This window comes from Rattus rattus, chromosome 4 (assembly GCF_011064425.1).
Source record: "Rattus rattus isolate New Zealand chromosome 4, Rrattus_CSIRO_v1, whole genome shotgun sequence".
In the NCBI taxonomy this organism is placed as follows: domain Eukaryota; kingdom Metazoa; phylum Chordata; class Mammalia; order Rodentia; family Muridae; genus Rattus; species Rattus rattus.
Window position 1 is genome coordinate 133,626,289 of NC_046157.1, and position 22,474 is coordinate 133,648,762.

General features: G+C 44.5%; 1 protein-coding gene across 1 annotated transcript; it reads right to left on the minus strand.

The window, feature by feature from the left end:
- Window positions 1–1,580: 1,580 nt before the first annotated feature.
- Casp8 (caspase 8) lies at window positions 1,581–21,075 on the minus strand. Its single transcript, XM_032901161.1, has 8 exons — window positions 20,745–21,075; window positions 17,574–17,679; window positions 16,211–16,349; window positions 16,077–16,130; window positions 13,607–13,668; window positions 11,497–11,638; window positions 3,862–4,366; window positions 1,581–2,034 (listed from the first exon to the last, which is right to left on the minus strand). The coding sequence occupies exons 1-8, from the start codon at window positions 21,047–21,049 to the stop codon at window positions 1,899–1,901; spliced, it is 1,449 nt and encodes a 482-aa protein (XP_032757052.1). The 5' UTR covers window positions 21,050–21,075; the 3' UTR covers window positions 1,581–1,898.
- Between the last annotated feature and the right edge of the window lie 1,399 nt (window positions 21,076–22,474).

Sequence of the window (22,474 nt, forward strand, 5' to 3'; positions counted from 1 at the left end):
TCTTTTTTTTTTTTTTTTTTTTTTTTTTTTTTTTTTTGGAGCTGGGGACCGAAAAAATAGAATTTTCTGATGGACCATTAACTAGAAGTACATCAATTAAAAACCTGTAAGTTACCTAAAACCTAACAAAAATAATTTTTATTTCTTTTTTATGGAAAACAAAACAAAAACAAAACAAAATGAAACAAAAAAATATAGTCAAATGCCCAGGTTGGCCTCAAACTCATTATGTACTGAGGATGACCCTACATTCCAGATCTTCCTGCCCCTACATCCTAACTGCTCAGTGTGGTCCACCACAACTGGCCTCAGTTTTCCTTAAAGTTTGTCTGCATCTACTTATCCAATCATGTGTTGTGTGTATGTAAGAGAGTGTGCTTTGGAGGTCAGAGGGTAACTTATGGGAGTCAATTCTTTCCTTCTATCATTTTGGTTCCAGGGTTCAAACCTTGTTACCAGTCTTTGCAGCAAGCCCCCTTACCCAATGAGCCATCTCACCAGCCTCCATTTTCACTAGAAAGAAAGAAAGAAAGAAAGAAAGAAAGAAAGAAAGAAAGAAAGGAAGGAAGGAAGGAAGGAAGGAAGGAAGGAAGGAAGAAAAAGGAAGAAAGAAAGGAAGAAAGAAAGGAAGGAAGAAAGCAAACCCACAAGGACATTACACACAATTATTGAGGATACAACAACGTTAACATTGACAAGTTTAATTTTTGCTGATGTGTATGCATGTAAGGAATGTTTGCATGCATGTTCACACATGCATAAGTACATGTGAGGGTACACATGCTTTGGCAGGCACATACGTGTAGCCTTTCTCAATTACTCTCCATCATAATCACAGAGGCAGGGTCTCTCAACTGAACCTACAGTCCATTGATACCACTGGTCTGCTCCAGGGATCTTGTCCCCACCCACTAAGTGCAGGAATTACAGGAGGGGCAACATGACCATCAGCATTAAATCGGTTCCAGGGATCTGAACTCAGGCCCTCACGTTTGCTAGGCAAGTACTTTAACCACTGAGCCACCTCTTCATGCTGGTCAAGGTTAATCCTTAACTGCACTTAGGCATGGAAGTTTTTACAGTTACTTCCTCCAAAAACAAAGGGACCCTTTTCTTTTTATTATCACTGACATTTCCCAACAGCTCCACTCTGAAGGACTTTCAGTTGATCATGAAATATCCAGAGACTAATGAAAACTAACCTGGAAGAATTACATTCCACACAGAAAGAAGTTTAATACTTTTATTAAGTCCCAGAATCACATGCAGACAATGCTATTCACTCCCTCTGTTAACTCGTCCCAGTCCATGATCCAGTCTTGCTTTCTTACTCACGCATCTTCAAGTATTTTTTTTTTTTTCAAGACAAGCTTTCTCTGTGTAGCCCTGGCTGTCTTAGAACTTGCTCTGTAGAACAGGCTGGCTTTGAATTCAGAGATCCTCCTGCCTCTGCCTCCGGAGTGCTGGGATTAAAGGTGAACCAATGGAATACAATTTATGTTGCCCAACTATTCTAGGGACAGGAAGTCCCAGAGGTTACTCCATTTTTAAAAAGCAAAACAAAACATACATTCAAGTAACAGTATAAAGACTGGGTAGATTACATTTAGAAGTTTGTGTGTGTGTGCGTGCACGCGTGCGTGCATGCATATACAACAATTGATGACAAAAGAGGTCATGTATTTGAAACTGGAAGATTACATAGGAAGATTTGAAGAGAGAAAACAGGGAAATGACATAAATGTAAACTCAAAAACAAAAGAAATGGTAAAAAAAATAAATTAGATTCTCTCCTCCACACAAAAGTGCACAGATAACCCATGTGGACTGTAGAGAGCACACATCAGTTAGGACACACAAAAGTGCAGATAGCCCATGTAAACCGTAGAGAGCACACATCAGTTAGGAGGGAAGAAGAGCTTCTTCCGTAGTGTGAAGGTGGGCTGTGGCATCTGCTTTCCCATGTTCCTCGGGTTGTCTTTATTGCTCACATCATAGTTCACGCCAGTCAGGATGCTGAGAATATCCTCGCCTCTGAAAAACAAAGCAGCATGAAGCACCTATGGGGCAAGGCAGTGCCCACCATCTCACTGGCTGTGCCCTCTGTCTCACTGGCTGTGCCCACTGTCTCACTGGATGCACCACCATCTCGCTGGCCATGCTCACCTCCTCCCTAACAGTGCCACTGTCTCACTGGCTGTGCCCAACATCTCACAGGCAGTGCCCTCTGTCTCACTGGCTGTGCCCACCATCTCACTGGCAGTGCCCACCATCTCACTGGCAGTGTCCTCCGTCTCACTGGCTGTGCCACCATCTCACTGGCAGTGCCCACTGTCTCACTGGCTATGCCCACCATCTCACTGGCAGTGCCCTCTAGCTCACTGGCTGTGCCTGGAGTAGGTCTCTGGTTCTGTCTCTCAGAGAGAGCATCAAGCATTTGAAGTTGAAAGTCACTGAATCAAAACCTCTCACATCTTTTCTGACAACTCAGTTTTGTTCAGAGCACACAGAAAAAAGTACTTGGAATCTCTGCTGATTACAAGAAACCCCAGAATTCCTATGAGACTTGCTTTCCTTTTCTCTTAATCTCTGTGTTCCTCCATGCTTCCCATGTTGCCATCAGGACCTTGCAAATGTCTCCCCTTTCCCCCAGAACCCTCTGCCTAAATCAGCATTGCTCCTACAGGATCATCCACAGACTGCTACCAAAACATCAGCACGTAAAGGCTAAGCACTTCCTGTAGCCACCTCCCCAGCCCTGACACCAGCTGTCTGAGTCTTGTGGAGCGACCTCTTCATCTCTGCGCAGCTGACACATCCTGTAGGACTCAGGGTTTAGTTACAAAAGCAAAGCACTGCCATGTTGTTACATTGTCTCCACGCTCTTCATACACTCATAAGACAAAGGTGGAAAAGGATCCCATAGAAGGGCTCCTTGTTGTTCAGCTATCAGCTGGGTGTGTGGGGGGGACCTGAAATATGGAGCCCTAATTTAACTGAAGATGAACCATGTGGGATGCGGCCATCATCCCACACTTGTGGCTTCTTAGCAGGTAAAATTAGTAGAAACAATGGCCCCTGCTCTTCACTACCATTACGGTTTGCCAAGAAGGTTCAAGGCTAGAGAGCTATTAGAGGATTTCTTTTCTAATTTTTAAAAATTACATTTACAGGGCTGGGGATTTAGCTCAGCGGTAGAGCGCTTACCTAGGAAGCGCAAGGCCCTGGGTTCGGTCCCCAGCTCCGAAAAAAAGAACCAAAAAAAAAAAAAAATTACATTTACTCACTCATGCAGGCACGTGACATGGTATACATGTGGTGGTCATAGGATAATTTGAAGGAGTTGGTCTTCTCCACCGTGTAGATCTCTAGGGATCTAACTCACGTTATCAGACTTGGAAGTAAGTACCTTTACCCAGTGAGCCATCTTGCCAGCCCTAAAATACGACTTCTGACAAAGGCAAGGTATGTCAAACATAGTGGATTGTTTCCATCTGGGAAGACTCCACAAAGGGGTTGAGTTGCTCAGTCATGTTACTACCCAAAGACAGAGCTGGACTGTGTGCTATCAGCAACCCCTCTGGCTCTGTGGTACGCTGAATAAAGGAAACGCCTCAGTAAATATATTCGCTTTCCCATCTATGAACTGAGGAGAGCAGTACATGTCATCTTGGCAACTGACCTGGGAAATACAGCTACGTGAGCTACAGCAAGGCATTCAGAGGCGAAGCACACCAATGGCTACTTCTCTGCTTAGTACATATTATCTTGGCCGTAAAGCACCTTCTAATGGGCTCTAAGTAGAGCAATGAGTAAGGTAGCATAGCCTTGAGAAGGACCCAGTGAGAAGGCCAAACTCACCGAGGACATCTTTCCCTCAGGCTCTGGCAAAGTGACTGGATATACCAGGTCCCACGCGTGGGATCTCGGTAGGAAACACAGTTTTTCACAGTAGCCATCCCCAGCAGAAAGTCTGCCTCATCTGGGATATAGTTCTTGTAAGATGATGAATCTTCTTCTAAAACGTGCTCCTGTTCTAAGCCTGTCTCATCAGGCACAGGCACTGCTTTCTGGAAGTTATTTCCTTGACAAGCTTGAATAAAAAAGATTTTGGGTTTTCCAGCCAGGGAAGGGCACTTTGAGCCAGTGAAGTAAGATGTCAGCTCATAGATAGAGGCTTCCTTCCCATCCGTTCCGTAGATGATGCCCTTGTCTCCGTGTGATAGGATGCAGCAGATGAAGCAGTCTTTGTCCTTGTGGTCCTTGCTTTGATAGGATACTAGAACCTCGTGGATTTGACTTGCCGTGTAGTCACTGAATGACACGATCTCAAAATGAAGCTCCTTAAAGGTCTCTCTCAGAGCCTCTGAAAAGGAAGGTAGGAAAGCACGAATTACAACAGTTTCCAGAATGCGGCCAAGAGATGGCTAAAACCCTCAGGCAAGCAGCAGAACTGAGCGGGCCTTCTGCACTGCAACTGGACCCAAGGGGGTTCTCACGGTTACTGCTGATGGTGCTGTGTATAAGCTGGAAGTCTGCTGAGCCCTTGCACTGTGAGGATTCCTTTCTACTCTCATCTTTTTGATAGTCTAGCTAGATATAGCCTTCTTTCCAAAACCCCCTTTCCTTGGAACATTCCTCTTTTACCTTCCGGATCTGCTATTATGAAATTCAGTGACATCCTGACTTGTCCACAACACACACACACACACACACACACACACCCTCAATCTCTAAGATGCAATGAGTCCTTTCAGACTGCAGAACGTTCACTCACTTCCTGTACGGGTGCATTTCCTGCTCTTTTTATGGAACTCCTGGTCACAGATCTCACGGTCACAGATCTGGCATCTGTGACTAGTATTCTCCATTTCTACACCTTTTGCTCCCATTCCCCACCAGCGTTTCCTTTTGTCTGACTTCCTGAGGCTTAAACTTCCACACATTTATTGTTGCTCATGTATTTTAAATGTTTTTAAAATATCATTTTGTGTGCATGAGTGTTTTTTAACACATGTATGTGTGTGCACCACACGCATGCCTGGTGCCTGCGGAGGCCAGAAGAAGAGACTGGCTCCTCTGGAACCGGAGCTGCTGGGGGGGCGGGGGGGGGGTGGGGGGGGGGGTGGGGGGGTGCTGGGATTGAATCCAGAGCCTCAGAGTGAGTAGCCAGTGCTTTTACCCACTGAGTGACCTGTGGGGAGAACATCTTGTGTATTGTATGAGTGCATTACCTGACAACGAAAAAGCCTATGGCCTATGGCTTAGGCAGGAAAGAGAAGGCGAGACACTGGGAGGAGAAAGAATTCTGGGTGAGAAGGAGGCCGGGAGGTTCACAGGGAAGATGTGATCAGACGGACTTGGTACCTGAGTATGGCAACCGGTCCCACGGCAGAATGTAGGCCAGAATATATGGGATATTTTGAGTTATATCTAGTCAGAGAAGAGCCCAGCTATATAGCCAAGGCATTTGTAAAAAGCATTTTGAGTCTGAGTTATTTCTGGGAGCAGGGGTCTGGGAAGAAGAACCAGAGCCTAACTTAAACAGTCACCTCTCCAGCCCAGCGTTCCCATACACTTGACAGAGCTGCATGACATATCCACTCCCCCCATTCCCCTCCCCTAGCTCCATCACCTTTTCTCTTCAGGAGACCTACCTGGCCCCAGGAACATCCAGATTAGACCCCACCCCATCTATCCTCTGCCTGCTGGGGCACAACTAGCAGACCTGAGCTGTGCTCTGTTCCCTAAGTTCCACTGACAAGCCCATGGCTCTGCCTGCCTCTCCCCTAGGAGGAGGCCTGCAGACTCCCGGAACACTCAGGGCCACCTGGGGCACAGTGAGCAGCTTTCTGTTTTCTGAACTCTAATGTCAGACTCAAGGCTCTGCCTGCCTCCCTGAGGAGTCCTGTCAGCATCAGGAACATCCAGCAAACACCATGGACAGCCATATTGGCTAAAGGCTGGTATAAGAACGCAACCAACAAGAGCCTGGGCACCACCAGAGACCAGCTATCGTAGCACACCGAGCATCAGATATCCTAGCATAGTCACAGCAGAGGAAGGTGACCTTAAGTCTAATCTTATAAAGATGATAAAGACCTTTTAAGAGGAGACACAGCCAGAATACAGCAAATACATAGGCAAATGCCAGCAGCAAACCACTGATCTGAGAATGGGATCCCCGTTGAAGGAATCTTAGAAAGGACTGAAAGAGCTTGAAGGGGCTTGAGACCCCATATGAACAACAATGCCAACCAACCAGAGCTTCCAGGGACTAAGCCACTACCCAAAGACTATATACATGGACTGACCCTGGGCTCCAACCTCATAGGTAGCAATGAATGGCCTAGTAAGAGCACCAGTGGAAGGGGAAGCCCTTGGTCCTGCCAAGACTGAACCCCCAGTGAACGGGATTGTTGTGGGGAGCGTGGTAATGGGGGGAGGATGGGGAGGGGAACACCCATATAGAAGGGGAAGGGGAGGGGTTAGGAGGATGTTGGCCTGGAAACTGGGAAGGGGAATAACAATCGAAATGTAAATAAGAAATACTCAAGTTAATAAAGATCGGGAAAAAAAAGAGGAAATAAAGAAATACAGGAAAATACAATAAAAATACAAGAAATATAGGAACATACAATTAAGCAAAATACAATCAAACAGGTGAAATAAATGAATAAAACTGTTTGAGACTTGAAAATGGAAATAGAAGCAACAAAGAAAAGACAAACAGGGGAATCTTAGAGATGGAAAACCTAGGGAAGAGGAGAGGAACTATAGCCAACAGAATACAAGAGATGGAAGACAGAATCTCAGGCCTGGAAAATATGATTGTGGGAATGGATACATCAGTCAAATAAAATGTTAAATCTAGAAAGTTCTTGACACAAAACATCTAAGAAGTGTGGAATACTATAAAAAAAAATCAAACCAAAACTAATAGGACTAGAAGTAGAAGATTCCCAGCTCCAAGGCCCAGAAAATGTTATCAGTAAAATCATACAGGAAAACCTCCCCAACCTAAAGAAAGAGATGCCTATAAACAACCAAGAAGCCTACAGAACACCAAATATATTAGACCAGAAAAGAAAGTCCTCCCTCTACATAATAATGAAGACACTAAATGATGGAACAAAGAAAGAATATTAAAAGCTGCAAGGAAAAAAGGATACGTTAGATACAAAGGCAGACCTATCAGAATTACACCAAACTTCTCACCAGAGACTGTGAAAGCCAGAGGGACCTGAAGGTCATGCAGACCCTAAGAGACCACAAATGTCAGCCCAGACTACTATACCCAGCAAAACCTTCAATCATCATCAATGGAGAAAACAAGATATTCTATGACAAAACCAAGTTTAAACAATATCTATCCACAAATTCAGTCCTACTAGAAGGAAAACTCCAACCCAAGAAGATTAATTACACCCATAAAAACATGAAATATCACACCAGCAAAACCAAAAGAAGGGAAACACCGCATGTGCATGCACACATGTGCACACGTACACACGCACACACACTACTAACAACAACAACATCAAAATAATAGAAAATAATAATCACTGGTCATTAATATCTCTTAACATCAATGGACTCGATTCCCTAATAAAAAGACACAGGCTAACAGAATGGATGCAAAAACAGGAAGAAATATGCCTCAGCAACAAAGGCAGTCAGTACCTCAGAGTAAAGGGCTGGAAAAGGGTTTTCCAAGGAAACAGACCCAAGAAGCAAACTGGGGTAGCCATCCTAATCTCTAATAAAGTAGACTTTCAACCAAAACTAATCAAAAGAGATGGGGAAGAACACTTTATGCTCGTCAAAGGAAAAATCCACCAAGATGATGACTTAATTCTGAACATTTATGCCCCAAATTCAAGAACACTAACATTTATAAAAGAAACTTTACTAAAGTTTAAATCACACATCAAAGCCCACATAATAGTGGGAGACTTCAACACCCCACTCTCACCAATGCACAGATCATAGAGACAAAAATGAAAATGGAGAAATAATGGAACTAACAGATGTTATTAATCAAATGGGCCTTATATATCTACAGAACAGTTCACACAAACACAGAAGAATACACCTCCTTCTCAGCACCTCATGGAACCTTCTCCAAAATCTACCATATAGTTGGTCACAAAGCAAGCAGAAACAAACACAACAAAATTGAAGCAATGCCTAGGATCCTATCAGACCACTGTAGAACACCTTCAACAGTAGCAAAACAGGAAGACTATAAACTCATGGAAACCAAACAATTCTTTACTCAATGACGACTAGGTCAGGGAAGAATAGAGACTTTCTAGAATTCAATGAAAATGAAGGCACAACATACCCAGACTTATGGGACCCACTGAAAGCAATGCTAAGAGGAAACTTGATAGCACTAAGTGCCTTCATAAAGACATTGGAGAGATCTCATACTAGCAGATCAAAGCTAAAAACTCTAGGACAAAAAGAAGCAAAAACACTCAAGAGGAGGTGATGGCAGAAAAAATTAAACTTGGGGCTAAAATCAATAAATTAGAAACAAAGAGAATTATACAAAGAATCAACAAAACCAAGAGCTGTTTCCTTGAGAAAAATCAACAAGATAGAAAAAAATCCTTAACTAAACTAACTAAAAGGCAGAGAAATAGTACCCAAATTAACAAACTCAGAAATGAAAAGGGGGACATAACAACAGACACTGAGGAAATTCAAAGAATCATTAGGTCTTATTTCAGAAGATTGTACTCCACAAAATTGGAAAATTTGAAGGACGTGGACAATTTTCTTAACCAAAGTTGAATCAAGATAAGGCAAACAATTTAAATAGTCCTATAACTCCTAAGGAAATAGAAGCAGTCCTTAAAATTCCTCAACCAAAGAAAGCCCAGAGCTGGATTGTTTTAGCACAGAATTCTACCAGACTTTCAAAGAAGAAGTAATGCTAGTATTCCTCAAATTATGCCACAAAATAGAGAAAGAAGAAACATTGTCAAATTCATCTTATGAGGTCACAGTCACCCTGATACAGAAACCATACAAAGACTCAACAAAGAAACAGGATTTCAGACCAATTTCCCTTATGAACATTGTGCAAAAATACTCAATAAAATACTTGCAAACCAAATGCAAGAACACGTCAGAAAGATTATCCACTATGGTCAAGTATGCTTCATCCCAGGGATGCAGGGATGGTTTAACATTTGAAAATCCATCAACGGAATTTACCATATAAACAAACAAAAAAGAAAACCACACGATCATCTCATTAGATGCTGAAAAAGCCATAACAAAATCCAACACCCCTTCATGATAAAAGGGATACAAGGTGCATACCTAAGCATAATAAAGTCAATTTACAGCAAGCCAAATGCCAACCAGAAATTAAATTAAATGAAGAGAAACAAAGTGTTCCACTAAAATCAGGGACAAAACAAGGCTATCTGCTCTCCATATCCGTCAATATAGTACTTGACGTTCTAGCTAGAGCAGCAAGACAACTAAAGGAGCTCAAGGGGATACAAATTGGAAAGAAAAAAGTCAAAGTATGGCTATTCACAGATGATACGATAGTATACCTAAGTGATCCCCAAATTCTATCAGAAATTCTCACAGCTGATAAACACCTCAAAGTACCTGGATACAAAATTAACTAAAAGAAAAATCACCAGCCCTCTTTTACACAAACAATAAATGGAATGAGAAAGAAGTTAGGAGACAGCATCCTTTACAATAGCCACAAATAATATAAAATATTTTGGTGTAACGCTGAGGAAGCAGATGGAAGATCTGTGTGATAAGAACATTGAAGAAACGTTGACGACAATCTCAGAAGATGGAAAGATCTCTCCTGCTCACGGATTGGCAGGATTAACACAGTAAAGACAGCCGTCTCACCAAAAGCGATCTACAGATTCAGTGCAATCCCCATCAAAATTCCAATGCAATCCTTTACAGACCTCGAAAGAGCAATTCTCAACTTCATATAGAAAAACAAAAAACAATCCTGAACCATAAATGAGCTTCTGGAGGAATCACCATCTCTGACTCAAGCTGTACTACAGAGCAATGGTAATAAAAAAAAAAATCACATAGCATTGGTATAAAAACAGACAAGTTGATCATCGCAATCGACTCGAAGACCCAGAAATAAAGCCACACATTTACAGATACTTGATTTTGGACAAAGAAGCCAAAACCATAAAATGGAGAAAAGAAAGCACCTTCAACAAATGGTGCTGGTCTCTGAATGTAAGCATGTAGAAAAATGCGAATAGATCCAGAATTATCAGCTTGTACAAAACTCAAGCTCAAGTGGGTTAAAGACCTCAACATAAAACCATGTATGCCCATAAAACCAGATCTTCTATTAACTGGAATAGAAGAGAGAATGGGGAATGGTCTTGACTGCTTTGGTCCGGGAGACAACTTCCTGAACAGAACACCAACAGCTCAGGCACTAAGATCAGCAATTAATAAATGTGACCTCATGAAACAAAAGCTTCTGTAATGCAAAAGGACAAATGAACAATATTTGTGAACAGGACAAAACAGCAGCCTACAGACTGGAAAGATCTTCACTAGCCCTGTATCCAACGGAGGCCTAATATCCAAAATATATAAAGAACTCAAGAAATTAAACACCAACAAACCAAATAACCCAATTAAAAATGGAATTCAGAGATAATCAGAGAATTCTCAACAAAGGAGTCTCTAATGGCCAAGAAGCACTTAAAGAAATGTTCAACGTCCTTAGTCACCAGGGAAACGCAAATTAAATGATCCTAAGATTCCATCTTATAGCCTTTGGAATGGCTAAGATAAAAAAAACTCAAATGACAGCTCATAGTGGCAAAGATGTGGAGGAAGGGAACGCCCCTCCATTGCTGGTGGGAGTGGAAACTTGTACAACCACTTTGGAAATCAACTTGGTCCTTTCTCAGAAAATTGGGAATAGTTTTACCTCAAGACCCAGCTATACCACTATTGGGCATACACCCAAAGGATGTTCCACCTCATACAAGGAGACTTGCTCAACTATGTTCATAGCAGCTTTAGTCATAATAGCCAGAAACAACCCAGATGTCCCTCAGCCGAAGAAGGGAAAAAGAAAATGCAGTTCATTCACAATGGAGTATAACTCAGCCTCTGGGAGAGAATACGCTTAGCCTGATGGGACGTGATTGCTAGAGCAGGTTGGAACCCTAGCCAGGTGGGGTCAGGGCAGGAATGGAGGGCTTCTTTGAGAAGGGGAGGGGAATAGGAAGAGAGAGGTAGGAGGGTGGGACTGGAAGGAGAGGAGGTAGCAGGGCTGTGATTGAGATGTAAAGAGAATAAACAATAAATTAATGAAAAATGCTTGATACATCTTCTTGAATTATAAATCTAATTTCTCAAAATACAGGGCCCTTTAAGTATAAGTACTATTCTCTTTGGTTAAAGAAAAGTCCATGAGAATAAAATTTTCTCACACTCCTCCTTTGGATCCCACCATACCTTCATCATAGTTGGTTCCTTTTCTGTCCCGCATGTTGCTGAGTTTGGGTATGTCCTTCCGTGCTTTGCTGAAATTATTATTGTTGAAGATCAGACAGTACCCCCGAGGTTTGTTCTTCATTTGGTAAACGTTGTCTGAATTCTGGAAAACAAAAGCCGGGACCAGGAGCTGATACGACAGCTCAGACACTGGCTGTGTAACAAGTGCCCAGGAAGAGACTGGGTTGTTCAGCCCCACTGGAAAGCACAGGCTCCTTCCAGTGCTGCAGTCGGATATGGGGCCATTTTCCTGAAAACCAACTTTCTGTTCCTCCCCTTGCACAGCTTCTCGTGAGCTGCACGGAAAAGTAGGACTCGGCTTGTCCGAATTCCCTCTGTGTATGTCATGGCCGTCATCAGAGCTTATCAGTGTCCCTGACCATGCAGAAGAGCTTCAGGCCGGATACCAATCTGTCCATTTGTGGGAACTAGAGTTTATGACTCTCAGTTCACTCAAGGTTGATGTCTTGGGATGTTCCTCCATGAGCTTTGGGATCTTTTTGTGGTCTACTCAGCTCATCTGGGTTTCTTGGCTAACAGTTTTGGGCCTGCCCTTCACACAGGACATGGTGTAGTCGCTGGGTGGTTAAAGCTGATGCCTTAATCCAGTGCAAAGGAACTCCATGGTGGATGGAGAGCAAGGAGCTTGTCAAGTTGTGTTTACCAAATCCTGACAGTAAAACCCAGAGGGGCAGGGGGTGGAGAGATGGCTCAGTGGTTAAGAGCACTGACTACTCTTCCAGAGGTCCTGAGTTCAATTCCCAGCAACCACATGGTGGCTCACGACCATCTGTAATGGGATCTGATGCCCTCTTCTGGTGTGTCTGAAGACAGAGACATTATAGACACACAAAATAACATTCTGGTTATTTTCTTAGGGCTGCTTCAGGCTGAGATTTTCAGCATTTGGGTGGAAACTTCTGCTTTCTCCTGAAGCAAAGGACCCCAGGCTAGGAAGACAAATGGCAGTTTCTATGGCTTGAAACCTTAGGACTCTGGGCAACTCACCTAATCTCCTAGTAGCGTAATACCTTTCGTAATACACTTGAGTTTCTCTTCATATTGTACAAATCCTTCACCTTTCAATATGTTTTCTATGACATATAAACTTTATTGAGCACAAAGTATACTCAGTATTTGTTACTATTCTAAGTTTTCCAACTTATATTTAGTAAATTTATTCAGATACTGTAATACTAACAGCTACTAAGTAGTAACATGGTATCCTCTCTGCTGGGTGAGGAGAATGCTGTAGAACTCCAGTGTGCTTCAGAGCCACTCATGGGGTCAATGATCCTTGATTTCCTGACCAACAAAGGCCCAGGAATCTTCTCAGGAGCCCACCCTAGTACGGACTCCATTCAAAGTGAGTAGGATTTCCCATGCTTCCTGCCACACGGAGGCTCATGGGCTGAGCTAGATTTGGTGAATTACTGAAGATTATAAATGGAAGCTATGTCCAGGAAGGAAATCTCTCTACGTGTTTCACTGAGAAAAAAACTAAGAGGTACTGAGATCTTACTAGCTGCCTAACACAAAGGAGAAAGCTCTTCAGGGTGTCAGGCTGAAAGAGAAGAGCGGCGGAGAAACCCCTCCTGAGCTTCCGCCCCATCCCCCACAAGCTCATTTCAGCTAACACAGCTGCTAGAGGAGGACGAGGCCACGCGTACCCTCTCCCCTTTAACAACCCCTGTACCTCTGCCTTTGACCTCACAGAAATGTTACAGCCCAATGTGATGGCCTGCGCCTCTAACCCCAGCACTTGGGAAGTGAAGAAAGGGAACCAGGAGTGCAGGGTTAACCTCAGCTATATACTGAGTTCGAGGCCAATCTAAGCTACAGGAGACACTGTCTCAAACTACAGACAAAACAGTGACAGATCAATTAACACAGAGGAAACTGGAGAGGCTGTCTTTAACTGGTTCTTTTGTAGTTTTTTTTTTTTACTCCAGAGTTCTCAAAATTTCCAAAAGGCTCTGCTCCTTATTGGCTTATCTGGCAGCTGAAAAGGAACCGACAAAACCAAGGAACAGGAACGCCAGTGTAACGAGAGATGGGGAGAGATACCTACTAGTGACTCACTCTCTTGCTCTCCTGGCGAGTCCCACATGTCCTGCATTTTGATGGTCACCTCTGCAAACAAACAAAACAAAACAAAAAAACCATCAAGAATGAGAGGCTTTTGGCAAAGGTTGTTCGGTTGTTTGTTTTTTTAAAAAAATGTAACATTTAGGACAACCTAAGGACCTTAAAATATTTTTCAGGATGTAAGCACATGCACATACATGTGTATGTATGTGAATGTGCGTGCATGTGTGCATGTGTGCGTGTGTGTGTGTTGATGTAGGAAGCTCTCATGCTATGGCTTGCGTGTGGAGATCACAGAGGACTCTGCAGATTGGTTCCCTCCCTCCCTCTTGCATGTGTTCCAGAGATCAAACTCCAAGCACCTGGCCTGCATGGCATGCACTTTTTACCTAGCAAGGCATTTCACTGACCCCTGTGGTGTTTTTAAAAATAACCATTGAAACAACCTTGAACATAGTCAGGTCCCAATCTTGTACAAAGGGCACTGAGCCTGCCTCTGGGAAACCAAGTGCAAACTGCCCCATTTGCTAGGCAGTTAGTGATAAAGGCACGAGTTTGGGATGAGTCACTGAGTCAAACGTGCTGAAGGTGCTCGGAAAGAGCTGGGCTCAGGCATGCAAGGATGGAGAAAGAACCTTACTCAGGCTCAGTCTTTAAGGAAGGGTGATCCTCAGGGCCGGGGAGATGGCTCAGCTGCTGACAGCTTAGCATTTTTGCCGAGGGCCAGAGATTCCCAGCACCCACACGGCGGCTCACAAACATCTGTAACTCCAGTTCTGGGGGATCTGATGCCGTCTTCTGATGGATTCAGGCTCCTACACAAACACCGCACGCATAAACTCGCTCAGCCACACATATGCACACATAAATTTAAATAGAGTGATCCAAACTATATTATACAGCAAAAGCAATAGTGAAAACATGAGAGGTATTATAGTTACTCTATAAATATTAATATTTACAGAGTAGTGATGGTGTTTTAATTTTCTCTGAATTTAAAAGTTGCCCCCCAAAGGAGTAAATAAAATTTTTATAATCAGGATACTAGATTAATCAAAAATTTGGAGGGGACTAGAGAGATGCTCAGTAGATAAAAGCACTGGCTGCTCTTGCAGAGGGTGCAGATTTGGTCCCCAGCACCCACATAGTGGCTCACGCCATCTGTAATGCCACTTTCAGGAGATCTGATGGCCTTGCCCAGCCTCCGTGAGCACGCACACTCAGGAGCACATGTTTTGACACATACACATAGTTGAAAAATAGAATTTTAAAAATAAATTTTAAAAACTTGAAAGAGCCAGGTGTTGTAGCACTTGGAAGACAGAGGCAGAAAGATCTCTACAAGATGGAAACCAGCCCATTCTACATAGCAAGTTCCAGACCAGCTTGCGACACAGGGAGATCCTGTGTGGTGGTTTGAATAGGTATGGTCCTCGTAGACTCATGTGTTTGAATGTGCGCCCCATTGAGAGTGGCACTACTAAGAGGTGTGGCCTTGTTGGAGGAAGTGTGTCACTGTGGAGGTCGCATTGAGATCTCATATGTGCCCAAGCCATGCCCAGTGGCACAGTCTCCTGGCTACCTTAGGATCAAGATGGAGACCTCTCAGCTCCATATCCAGCCCCACGTCTGCCTGCACTGCCAGGTCTCACCATGACAATGACAGACTGAACCTCTGAACTGTTAGCCAGCCCCAGTTAAATGTTTTCTTTCATAAGAATTGCTGTGGTCACGGTGTCTCTTCACAGTAACAGAACTCCTAACTGAGACACCCTGCTCCAACAACAAAACGTCGGAGGAACCCTTCTGTTTGTTCTACCTAGACTCCTAGGTAAGAAAGCAGAGGACAGGGATGAGATAGGCAACTTGGCTTGAGTATACTAGGGTGAGGCAGGCACACAATGGAGGAACGCGGGCAAGTGTGGACCTGGGAGCCTGAACTTAACAGGAGACTAAAAGGACTATGCACACTTGGCTGAGGGGCGTCTCACAGAGCAGAGAAACTTGAAGAAACTTGAGTGCTCTGGAAAAAAGTCAGGTGTTGATCCTAACACTCAAGACAGAGGTAGGTAGTTTTCTGTGATTTCAAGGCCAGCCTGGTCCACATAGAGAGTTCCAAAACAACTAGGACTATGTAGAAAGACCCTGTCTCAACAAAACAAAAGAATGTTCAGGAAAATAATTTGAGTCTTGCTCCCTCCAACTCTCTTCAAAAGCAGAGGCCAGAGCAGAGTTAAGACCCTCTTACAGAGTGACTGTGAGTTCACTTCAGATGTTTCCATGGGGCTGTCAGAGAGCTGCAGAGGTGACAAGCAGAGGTGGCAAGCAGAGGTGGCAAGTGGCCACTGAACTTTCATCTTACTCAGGATGTGGCAGAAGGTGGTGGGAAGAGGGAGAGAGGAAATTGGAAACCAAGCACCTCAGAATCTAAGGAGCGTATCTGCAGGCATTACCATCCAAACCAGAAACCGGCAGCTCTTCCCCTCCTTCAATGCTCATTCTTCTCTCTGAATTGAAAAAGAAAAACTTGATCAGAAACAGCTGTTTCTCTGAGGGCTTTGCTGACTCGCAGTGGTTAGCTAGCTACCTGTGCTTGATCGTTCGTAATCGTCGATCCTTCCCAGCAAGCTCCTGTTGACCCGGAAACAGATTGATTTTAGGGTAACCAAGTTGTTTTCCGCCAGGATAGTCCTCTTCTCCATCTCTACGAAAATATCAAGCAGGCTCTGTGGAGGAGAGAAAAGCATGAATGGCTGGGGGCGCACGGGCTTTGGGATTAGGGGCTTGGTTTAGTCCCCACTTCTTCAGCCTTATTTCCCAAGTAGATCCCCCTCCCTCCTCCAAGCACGTCCTGATCTCTCACAGTTGACAGTAATTAGGAAGGCCTAAAAGTATTTTAAAAGATGGGAAGATGAAGAAACCATGTCAGGCAGGTGTCACCAGTCCCCAGGTCTTGTTCTCAAACAGCATGAGAAAGGCTTCCTCTATGGACCAGCCTGAGGAATGTGGATGGGACAGTCCTGGAGATTTCATTCCCCGTATTGCCCCTGGTACCTTATCTACTTCTAAACCTTAGTTAATACACACAGAGTCACGGGCATCAAACACACAGAGAGATGCCACACACCTGTGTTCGCGTGTACCCGAAACAAATGCACAGAGATATATCTGGACAAAGCATACATCAAATTTAGACACAGCACACAAAGACACACTGATTCACAGAGTGAGAAAAACCCACACACAGAGGCACCACACATGTATAGACTCAGACCAACAAAGAAGCCACACAGGGGTACACACACTCAGGCACCTACACCACACATATACATAAGAAACACCCACAATATACACAACATGTAGACACAGACACATACATCATACAACCTACTCGTAAAGACACATAATGCACACTAGGGCAGGGGCGAGGGGTAGACAAACAAGCAAATATGATGTGTTTCTAGGGCAGCAGAAGTGGGGAAATGTGACCCTCAGCCACCTTTTCCCCTTGGCTGGGTCCCCTGTGTTGTTGAACAGCATGCCTTGCTCTCTCAGGCGCTGCCCCATGGCTGAGCAAGACACTTCACTGTGCTGAGGCACGAGAGCCGTAACTACCATTCCTAACGACTCTCTTCCTGTGAGAACACAGGGGATAGCTCAGTGGGCAGAGCGCTTGCCTACTGTGCAGAAAGTTCTGAGTTCCACATCCTGGAACCATATAAATCAGGAGGCGTGGCACAGGTCAGTTATCCCAACACCCAGGAGGTAAATGCAGGAAGATCAGAAGTTTTGGGTCAACCTTGGCTACATAGCAAGTTTGGATTTAGCCTGGGCTACATGATTCCATGTCTCAAAACAACAACAACGCAGCCTTGAATACAGTTTGTGGTTAGCATTGCTCTCTGGTCTCAGAGACCCTGGTGACCCATCTTCAGGAGACTAGGTCTTACCGCGTTATCTTGCAGTTTACATTTAGGGATCTCAGTGATCAAAAGGAACTTAAAAGATTTCAAATCCGTCTTGTCCATTTCTTCTGAGAGCTTAAAGAGCATAACCCTATGGCAGGAAACAGAGACACTTTAGAAACAGGTTCTAGATCTCACCACTACACCATTCTAGAAGGCTTCACTCCCAGGGCCTCCCTAAAATAGCCAGCTATTCCTGACTGGTGAGCCCCAGGAGGAGGCTGCCATAGTGGTGGACGTCTACAGAGTCGGGTCCAACCAACCCACTGGAGAGAAGTCCTACCACATTTGAATCCTGACTAACTTTAACTGAAAGAATCTTGAAGCTCCTACGTTGATATAAGTCAAGATCCAGGTGCAAGGATTTGGGGAAATTTTATTCTCCACAGTGCACATCGGAGCTGACTCCCTTCCAAGCACGGATCCATGTTCTCTCACAATTTCCTTCTGGAAGAAGGTTGAATATTTGGTTCTAGAATAAAAGGGGGTCTGAACACACACACACACACACACACACACACACACACACACACACACACACACACTTCCTTCCACTCTAGCCAACACCAAAGGCTCTCAACACAACCAGCTACCCTGTGTTCTCCCCACCGAATATTCCCTGTGTTGTGTGCATGCATCGCCCACCTGCAATCACACCACGTTGGCAGGGTGTCCTCGGGGCTCTGTTCGTTCACTGAACCTTCATTCATTACCCCCCACCCCCGACCCCACCAGGGAGAACTCATATGGCAACAGTCTGTTTATAAACTCCCTGAGTCCCCTCACAGCCCGGCCCATGCCTTTTTTCACTTTCATTAACCTGAGATTTGTGAGGTGCAATGTTTGAGGAGCCCCAGGCTACAAACACATCTTATAGGCAGGGCAAAACTTTGTGGGTGGGCTGACATCCCCATCCTTCCACTGGAAGTCATGCCTGGCTATAGGAGGTGGCCACTTCCAGGCAGGGTGAGGTGTTTTTGTGCTGCTTCCCATAATAACAACCCTTCCCGCCTACTTGTGTACGCATATGGAACCCTTCTGTGGCTTTAAGTGTGAGCCACCAAGATACACACAGATGTGTGAAGCTGCCTTCTTATTAATTCAGGCCTGCGCCCACCCTCCCACCGCCCCCCCAAGTCCCCCCCCCCGCCACCAGGGCAGGGGTAATGCAAAGAATTTCCGGTTTTCTTCAAGAGGTGAGACCCCCCCCCCAAAAAAAAGTGAGCACACCTCTAGATTTTTCCATTTCCCCTCCCCTTGCCCAGCACAGGGGCAGTCTGGGTGTTCCTTTCCCAGAGAAGACCAAGACTCTCTTAGGAGTCATCATTACCCACAATCCTGTCCGTTACAATTTGTTACATCAGGCAAGAGCCTGCACCAATGTGTGACTACTTACAAAGTTACCAAGTTTACTTACTTGGGGAAAGGGTAAATGCTTTGTTGTTTTTTCCAGAGCCCAGTCCTCCTGAGCAGGGGGAAGTGGCTACCTCATAGCCTGCCGGGATCCTTGTCTGTTCTCCTTAGGGTTCCTAGACTCATTATTTTAAACCTAAGGTGTTTTAACTTCCTTTAGCAAGAAAGAAGAGGAAGAAAACTAGAATATTTAAGAAGACAGGAGCCTAGCATAACCGTCTTCTGAGACCCTTCATCCAGCAGTGGATAGAAATGGATTCAGAGACCCATAACCAAACATCAGGCAGAGCTTGGGAGTCTTGTGGAAGAGTGGGGGAAAGGATTGAGAGCCTGAGGGGTCAAGGAGATCACAAGACGACCTACAGAGTCAACTACCCTGCACCCACGGGCGCTCACAGAGACAGAACCACCATCCAAAGGGCATATGGGACTGGACCTAGGCCTCCTACACGTGTAGCACATTGTTCAGCCTGGTCTTCTGTGGGTCCCCCAGTAACTGGAGCAGTCTGTTGCCTGCCTTTGGATTCTTGTCCTCTAGCTGGGCTGCTTTGTCTGACCTCAGTAAGAGAGGATGCGCTTAGTCCTGCTGTGATGTGCCAGGTGGGGATGGGGGAGAAGGGCAGTGGGAGGGTGGAGAAAAGGAAGGGGGGCTTTGATCAGGATGTAAAAAAATAAAAAAATAAATAATGAAAAAGCAAAAAATAAAACCAATCAACCAAACAGAGCTCTGATGACTCTTCCAAACACACAGGTCCGATTCCCAACACCCACACGGCAGCTCACAACTGTCTGTGACTCCATGTCCACCTGACTTAGTGCCCTCTTCTGGCCTCTGCAGGAAGCCTATATGCAAATGCTGTATAGACACATATGCAAGTACAGTGCCCGATTATACACTAAAACTTAAAAAAAATTTTTTTTTTAAAAAATCTCATTACCAGCCTACCAGAAGGTAATGTTTCACATTGAAAAATGAAAAATTTAAATTACACATCGCAGTGGTTTGACTGAAAAATGTCCTTCCTGGCTTATGTTAGTTGAACACTTGGTCCCCAGGCTGTCTTGGAAGATTAGGACGCTTTTAGAATGCAGAGCCTTGCAGGAGGAAACACATCACCCGGGGACAGACTTTGAGAGGTTTGGCCTCACCCGACTTGCGGGTCACACTTTCTGTTTTGTGTGTGTGTGTGGCAGATGTGAATTCTCAGCTTCCTGCTGCTGCCATGTTAGCTCTGTCATTACTTGCCCTCTGGAACTGTAATCCAACATAAACTCTTCTATAAATTGCTTTTGGTCATGGTATTTTACCACAGCACAAGCAAAGTAACTACTACACATACGTAGCACATTGTTCAGCCTGGTCTTTTGTGGGTCCCCCAGTAACTGAGTCATATTCCCCCAACACCGTCCTCTCTCGGCTGAATTCCTGCAGCCAAATTCCTTCTCCTCATCCTGTCCCCTTCTGCACCCTGCTGCATGAAGATACATTATTTTATGGTTCAGCAGTTTTCTCTGCACCCTGCTGCATGAAGATACATTATTTTATGGTTCAGCAGTTTTCTCTGCACCCTGCTGCATGAAGATACATTATTTTATGGTTCAGCAGTTTTCTCTGAATTATGTACTTAGCCCCCACATGTCTTCATTTATTCCGCAGTCTCACAAGTCACTTCACACATGCCACAGAGGCGTGTCCCCTGGGCCCACACTTCCCAGGCCCCCCACCACAGCCTTTCTACCCACCTGTAGGCAGAAACCTGGGCTTTGCCCAGAACCTGCAGCTCCCTCACCATTTCCTCTGGGCTGCTTTTTAGGACTCTGCTCAGCAGATCCCACCGACCGATATGGAAAAGCAGCTCCTTCAGGAAGGACAAATTGTCTTCCTCCAACATCCCCTCTTCCTGCAGCCTCTGAAATAGCACCAGGACATCATTGATGGACTCCTGCTTCTTCTGCGGGATGTGGTCCAAGCACAGGAACTTGAGGGCAGCCAGTTCTTCGTTGCCCAGACGTTCAGCAATATCGTAAAGACAATTGTGGAAATCCATTCTTACCAAGGGGTAGGAGAGCTGTAACCTGGGTCAACACAAGATGCTAACAGTCAGGTGAGGAAGTTAAGTGTCAGCTACCAGCTTGTTTCCTGTCAAAAGCTAACTTCATCTACCATAATCCAGACACTTTAGAGGGAAGAAATGGAGAATAACATGAAACAAAACAGGAAGTTCCTGCTTCTTAGAAACTTTTGTTTAGGAAGGTAAATATACAGAAAGCCACTGGTCAGAGAGTCACCTCCTGGGTGCCATATCCATCTTGGAAATAGGGATTCCTGTGGGCAACAGGCTTTTGGGGAGGAGACAAGAAAAGCAGTTCTTAAAGGAAAAGTGCATACAAAATGTGGAGACAAATTGCTCCAGGAAAGCCACCCCAAAGGGGCTAGAACGGATTGTTGGTGACGCTGCAGGGAGGAGAGTAAGAGACATGGCTCGGAACATGGCCTCTTCCTATATCAAAACCTGGCTATACCACTGGACACTCTGCCTTCCTCAGACTCTTTGTTTGTAAAATGAGGGGTAGAAGGCTACCTTTCTCCTGAAGCTGTGAATCTGAGATAACATCAAATAACGCTCAGCTACTAACAAACACCAAAACCACGACAACCTCCAAGAAGGAGAAACCCCTGGTCCTGAGGGTTCTCAGTTCGTTTCCATTGCTATGGCAAAAACATCATGACCAAAAGCAATTTGGCAAGAAAAGTTTCTTTACTCGTATAGCTTATAGAGTCCATCAGTCAAGGAAGTCAGGGCAGGAGCCTGAAGACAGAAACATGTAGAGAATGGAGGAGTGCTGCTTACTGGCTTGTTCCTCATAGCTTGCTTTACCTGCTTTCCTGTGGCACCCAAAACTATCAGTGGCACTGCCCACAGTGAGCAGGGCCTTCCACATCAATCAGGATCAAGAAAATGCACCATAGACCTGTCCACTAGAAGCTTAAAAATTCCATTAAAAAATGACCATGTTGGGGTTGGGGATTTGGCTCAGTGGTAGAGCACTTGCCTAGCAAGCGCAAGGCCCTGGGTTCGGTCCCCAGCTCCGAAAAAAAGAGAATAGAAAAAAAATGACCATGTTAACAACAAAGATTTAAAGAAAAGAAAGAATTCTGTATCACTTGACAACAAGCCAAGGAAATTGTGAGGCAATGTCCTACTTGCTCATTATAGAACCAAACTCTCTTACCTACAGGAAGTAACCCTAAAGGTCCCCAAAGAAATGAAATTTGACAAATGGACGTGTTCCATTTTACAGAGTTTGGTAAACTTAGATATATACATCATACAATAGACACGCATTCAGGATTTCAATAGATAACTGCCTTAGCTTCAGAAAAGGCTGATTCCGTAATTACACATCTCATACAAATTAAAATGAACAATGGCCCGACATATGTGTCTAATCAGATGAAACAAGTTTTTACC